Source organism: Syngnathoides biaculeatus, chromosome 14 (genome assembly GCF_019802595.1).
Source record: "Syngnathoides biaculeatus isolate LvHL_M chromosome 14, ASM1980259v1, whole genome shotgun sequence".
Taxonomy (NCBI): domain Eukaryota; kingdom Metazoa; phylum Chordata; class Actinopteri; order Syngnathiformes; family Syngnathidae; genus Syngnathoides; species Syngnathoides biaculeatus.
The window spans coordinates 5,753,918-5,760,187 of NC_084653.1; the positions used below are offsets into that span (position 1 = coordinate 5,753,918).

A 6,270-nucleotide genomic window follows, 5' to 3' on the forward strand; every position below is an offset into this window, starting at 1 on the left:
GGTCTATTCAGGGGTGCTGAAGAGGAAGGTCCATCGGGAAGTCGAATCTCGAATCCAGGAGGAGCAATGTGCTTTTCATCCTGGCCGTGGAACAGTGGACCAACTCTACACCCTTGGCGGGATCCTTCAGGGTTCATGGGAGTTTGCCCAACCAGTCTACATGTGTTTTGTGGACTTGGAGAAGGCAATCGACCGTGTTCCTCTGGGAGTCTTGTCAGGGGTTCTTCGGGACTATGGGGTACTGAACCCCTCCTCATACAGGTTGTTCGGTTCCTGTACGACCACTGTCAGAGTTTGGTCTGCATTGCCGGCAACAAGTCGGACTCATTTCCTTTGAGAGTTGGACTCTGCCAATGATGCCCTTTGTCACCGATTTTGTTCATAACTTTTATGGACAGAATCTCTAGGTACAGCCAAGGAATAGAGGGTGTCCGGGTTGGTGGCCTCAGCATCGCACTTCTGCTCTTTGCAGATGATGTGGTTCTGTTGGCTTCATCAAGCTGTGATCTCCAATGCTCACTGGAGCAGTTCGCAGCTGAGTGTGAAGCGGCTGGGTTGAGAATCAGCACCCTTAAATCTGAGACCATGGTCCTCAGTCGGAAAAGGGTGGTGTTCCCGCTCTAAGGCGGGGATGAGATCCTGCCCCAAGTGGAGGAGTTCATTTATCATGGGGTCTGAGGGAGGGAAGAATGGAATGGGAGATCGACAGACGGAATGGGGCAGCATCTGCAGTAATGTGGACTTTGTATTGCTCCGTTGTAGTGAAGAGGGAGCTAAATTGAAAGGCGAAGCTCTCAATTTGCCAGCCAATCTACATTCCTACCCTCATCTATGGGCAGGAGCTGTGGGACGTGACCAAAAGAACAAGATCCCAGATACAAGCGGCCGAGATGAGTTTCCTTCGTAGAGTGTCCAGGCTCTCCCTTAGAGATAGGGTGAGAAGCTCAGTGATCCCGGAGGGGCTCGGTGTTGAGCCGCCGCTCCTTCGCATTGAGAGGAGGCAGATGAAGTGGCTGGGGCATCTGATACATACTGTACATCCCCAGGTCTAACAAGCCAGCAGTTGAAATCAAAAGTTCACAAAATAACTATATAAAAGACATGTATGCTTTTTCTTACTCTGATATGAAATCTTTCATTATTCTGGTATTTAGCCAAATGGGAAAAAAATGGTAATCCTAATTGACCGAAAGCAGGAATGAAATCGTGTCAGTCAGTCAGTGTGACTTCTTGTCAGACACTGAAGGGTAAAAAAGTGTTTTTTTATACAGCAAATATCTGGTTTCAACTATAGCTGAGCAAGATGTAAATGATGTAAATAAAGCTGTTCACTATGAAGCAGTCATGTCCCAGTGACTTCTGATGTGGTTTTGCTAGGTGCATCGTTTGGTGTTGGTTGACGGCAAGGATGTGGTGATTGGGATCGTCTCACTGTCGGACCTCCTCCAAGCCCTAGTCCTCAGCCCAGCAGGTATTGACGCACTGTGCACCTAATGCCACCACCGCCGTACGTGTGCCTTGCTTTCTCTCTCAGTCCCACCCCGGATTTGTGGCTGGCCCAGGCCTCATCCACAAAGGCCACGATTGGTTTCTGGTGGTCTTCGTGCCATCTTTTCCACCCCCAAATATTATCACCCTCAAAGTCAAGAAAACATATTTATCTACAAATACATCTAAACCAGTGACTCCACGCTGCTTCAACTTTGATCCACCCTGCTACCTTGATGCTACTATTTCCTGAACTGCCAGTTTACACCACCAGCACTGTGTGCACCTTTGACTTAATCCTAAAAAATAAGGCAACGATCAGTCCTCCACCTTCTGCAATGGTGAAGCCAAGCCAGAGTTCACATCTGCAGCTCTTGCAAATACCTTCATGACTCCAGCAGAAAACGTTAGCAGTTCCTCGGCCTCTCACCTTGCAGGTAGGAAGCCCTGATCAAGCCCGTCGTAACCGTATTTAGTATCTGTCCATTAAGTTTTTATTTTTTCTTGTTGTGAAGTATCGGTACAGCGGTACAGAGGCTTATGGATGCCGCAACCCCAATGTGTGAGTTGCAAACTGTCGCTTAAGCTTGGTGACATAACAAATTAAAGTTGTAAGTCAAGGTACCACCGTGGTTTCAACAATCATCAGTGCACAGTGGAGCCGACAAGACTTTTTCTCGAAAAATGGAGCTTAAAAGACAAAAAACATCAGGATTTCAAACAATCATGATACATGACTAATGCACATCTCCTAGCTAATTCATGCATCATCAAATCGGCAACGCTTGCTTCAGGCAAAGTAAGCATTTACTTTTACTTTTGTTGGATTTACAAAATAGGGTTAGCTTTTGGAAAGCTTTGGCATCACAGTTCTGAGGACCCAGGTTCAATCCCAGCCCTCTCTGTGTGGAGTTTGCATGTTCTTGCCTGTGTGGACTTTCGCCGGGCACTCCGGTTTCCTCGAACATCCCAAAAACATGCAACATTAATTGGACACTCTAAATTGCCCCTAGGTGTGATTGTGAGTGCGGCTGTTTGTCTCCATGTGCCCTGCGATTGGCTGGCACCAGTTCAGTGTGAACCCTGCCCCCCCGTTGACAGCTGGGATAGGCTCCAGCACTTCTGCGAGGATAAGTAGCTAGGAAAGTGGATGGATGGTTAGCTTCTGACAAGCACGGTGAAGTTCTGGACTTGCTGACAGTACAGGTGATTTGTGTTTCTCAACATGTCCATGTACATACCTCATAAAACACAGTATCATGTAAGAACCATGAATTCAAATGCTTTTATTGTAAGGCTGCTCACTTTTTTTTTTTTTTACATACTCTGGGCTCTGCTTCTGCAAGTAAAGAGCACGCTTGGTCGTCAAGCAGATTCTCTTTAGTAAACAACAACAACAAAAGTCTTGTTGCCAAATGTCAGTTACTACAGAAGAATTTTTCATCAGATTTGTCCTTTTTATCTTTCAGGTTTTATGAGTGATCATGTTTCCAAGAGGGAGGAAAATGAGGACCGCGAAGAGTGGTTCAGAACATGTGAGCGACTAAACCCAAGTTAAATTCACCATGGGAAAATGAAAATCAATGTGAATGAAAACAAGACTGCTGAACTTCAATCAACTTTTTTTGAGAAATTTTATTTTATTATACGCAGCACGCCAGTGGAGCTTGACAGAAAATTGCTCATCTCTATTCATTATGAATTATGTGGTGTGCAACAAAAACCATTGTAAGTCATGTGATGTTTTTGTTTGTACATTTGGCCTTTAGTTTGAGTCACTTTGATTCTTTGCAGCTTTTTTTTTCAATTTTTAAGGTACCTACACTAATTTTACAATGCAAAAAAAAATCTCAATTTCTGCACAAAAAATACTTATTCCATAATTCATAGACATGTAAAAGACATTTTCTTCCCCTGACACGATCACGTTCATTAACAGTAGATGAAAATGTCATTTGGCATTTCCGACTTGGGAATGATCTTGCGAAGTGTTGCACATCTTACAGTACATGTCCATTTGTCCTTAATTTAAAGTCGTGTATTGATGCATGAAAATCTTACAACTGACTGTAGACTTTTGTTAAGCATTGTGAAATTATCAGCAAATGCTTTGCTATAATGCTCTCTCCACCTGCAGTGTCATGATTTTTAAACTTTTTATTTACTTAATTGTGAATTAGTGAATTAGTAGATGACATTGTAGCAACGTCTTTCAGTTAGCTGGTGCTGTTTATTTAAAAAGTAAAAACCAATGATAATAATAAAAAAAAATCAAGCCCTATAGTGGACTCTCAGGGCCCTTCACCCCAAAAGGTGTTCAGTTTTATTTGGTCATGTGTATAACAATAAAGAAAAAAGGTCTTCAGTGATATTGTATTTGCATTATTATAACAGATGGTCCATATGAGCTTGCGCTGAGCTGATATTTACAATAGGAGGGTTTGTTAACTCTTGACAGTTTCTTACATCCTGGTCACATGGTTACACCCACATGTACAGTAATTCTCTGCATTGGTATTTAAGAGGAATGTTATTTTTGTAAGGCTTGGGAAGGACAACACAGTCGTTAAGGGTCATAGAATCACTTCGTGAGCTACTATTCTACAATCAATTATACTGTAATACAGTTGATACTTTTTTTTGGTCTATAGCTTAGTACCATTGGAATTACTATCAATCATATTGTACCAAAAAATGTTGCAGAGTTAGCATTTCAATTTAGTTTCACATCAGCGAATTAGGAATTAAAGGGAATGGATTGGCTTTGGACAAACATAAGAAGGAATCAGTCACTCAGCCATTTTTTCTTGAATGTGATGTAACTTTGACATTGTCCAAGCCACACGACCCAGTCACCATCCAGCTGCTGATGCTGACTGCAAACACCCAAAGCCATGGATCCTGCACTCAGGTAAGTCTGACTAATTAACACAGAATGGTCATTTGAATGTTTATGGATTCACACTTCTTAGTGATGTACTTTGGCATACACTCGGCATTGTAGCCTGCTGCCGATTGTGATACATTCTGTGTCATCCTAATATAGAAAAGTAGGGCAGGTCCATGAATTAAAATCACAATCTAACACAACAACAATTGTTTTGTTTAGTATGAGGAGGAGGTTTAACCAGAGCTGAGTAGAAATATAAAAGGGCCGTATGTTTCATGTGGAAATTCACCCTTCAGGTAGGAATTGAATATTCAGTATTCCATGATGACTCCATTCTTGAAAACTTCCTTCTTTGATGTGGCAGTTAAACAGCAAGCGGCCAATTTAGATCTCCAAGTCTTCTTCTTCTTCTTTTCCTTTCGGCTTGTCCCGCTAGGGGTCGCCACAGCGTGTCATCTTTTGCCATCTTAGCCTATCTCCTGCATCTTCCTCTCTAACCTCAACTGCCCTCATGTCTTCCCTCACCACATCCATAAACCTTCTCTTTGGTCTTCCTCTCGCTCTTTTGCCTGGGAGCTCCATCCTCAGCATCCTTCTACCAATATACTCACTCTCTCGCCTCTGAACATGTCCAAACCATCGAAGTCTGCTCTCTCGACTCTTGTCTCCAAAACATCCGGCTTTGGCTGTCCCTCGAATGAGCTCATTTCTAATCCTATCCAACCTGGTCACTCCGAGCGAGAACCTCAACATCTTCATTTCTGCCACCTCCAGTTCAGCTTCCTGTTGTTTCTTCAGGGCCACCGTCTCTAATGCGTACATCATGGCCGGCCTCACCACTGTTTTGTAAATGTTGCCCTTCATCCTAGCAGACACTCTTCTGTCACATAACACACCAGACACCTTTCGCCAGCTGTTCCAACCTGCTTGGACCCGTTTCTTCACTTGCTGACCACACTCTCCATTGCTCTGTATTGTTGACCCCAAGTATTTGAAGTCGTCCACCCTCGTTATCTCCTCCCCCTCTACTTTTCTCATTCACGCACATATATTCTGTTTTACTTGAGCTAATCTTCATTCCTCTCCTTTCCAGTGCATGTCTCCATCTTTCCAATTGTTCCTCTGCATGCTCCCTGCTTTCACTGCATATGACAATATCATCTGCGAACATCATGGTCCAAGGGGATTCCAGTCTAACCTCATCTGTCAGCCTATCCATTACCACTGCAAACAGGAAGGGGCTCAGAGCTGATCCCTGATGCAGTCCCACCTCCACCTTAAATTCCTCTGTCACACCTAAGGCACACCTCACCATTGTTCTGCTGCCATCATGTCCTGTACTATTTTAACATACTTCTCTGCCACACCAGACTTACGCATGCAGTGCCACAGTTCCTCTTTTGGTACTCTGTCATAGGCTTTCTCTAGATCCACAAAGACACAATGTAGCTCCTTCTGACCTTCTCTGTACTTTTCCACGAGCATCCTCAAGCAAATAATGCATCTGTGGTACTCTTTCTAGGCATGAAACCATACTGTTGCTCGCAGATACTTACTTCTGTCCTGAGTCTAGCCTCCACTACTCTTTCCCATAACTTCATTGTGTGGCTCATCAACTTTATTCCTCTATAGTTCCCACAGCTCTGAACATCCCCTTTGTTCTTAAAAATGGGAACTAGAACACTTTTCCTCCATTCTTCAGGCATCTTTTCGCCCGCTAGTATTCTGTTGAATAAGTTGGTCAAAAACTCCACAGCCATCTCTCCAAATTGCTTCCATACCTCCACCGGTATGTCATCAGGACCAACTGCCTTTCCATTTTTCATCCTTTGTAGTGCCTTTCTGACTTCCCCCTTAGTAATCATTTCCATTTCCTGGTCCTTCACTCTTGC

At 43.6% G+C, this 6,270-nt stretch overlaps 1 protein-coding gene across 4 annotated transcripts in view; it reads left to right on the top strand.

Moving 5' to 3' along the window:
* The window catches only part of prkag3b (protein kinase, AMP-activated, gamma 3b non-catalytic subunit), a 45,168-nt gene extending 41,328 nt beyond the window's left edge, over positions 1-3,840 (top strand). For 3 of the 4 annotated variants that reach the window (XR_009798261.1, XR_009798262.1, XR_009798263.1), the window contains exons 12-14: positions 1,378-1,471; positions 1,535-1,925; positions 2,958-3,840. Coding sequence is in view for 1 of the 4 variants with exons in the window: in XM_061842597.1 (XP_061698581.1) it covers positions 1,378-1,471; positions 2,958-3,046 (183 nt within the window). In the remaining 3 variants the exon portion in view is untranslated. The remainder of the gene's footprint in view (positions 1-1,377; positions 1,472-1,534; positions 1,926-2,957) is intronic. The other variant, XM_061842597.1, reaches the window with a different exon arrangement.
* The last annotated feature ends 2,430 nt before the right edge of the window (positions 3,841-6,270 follow it).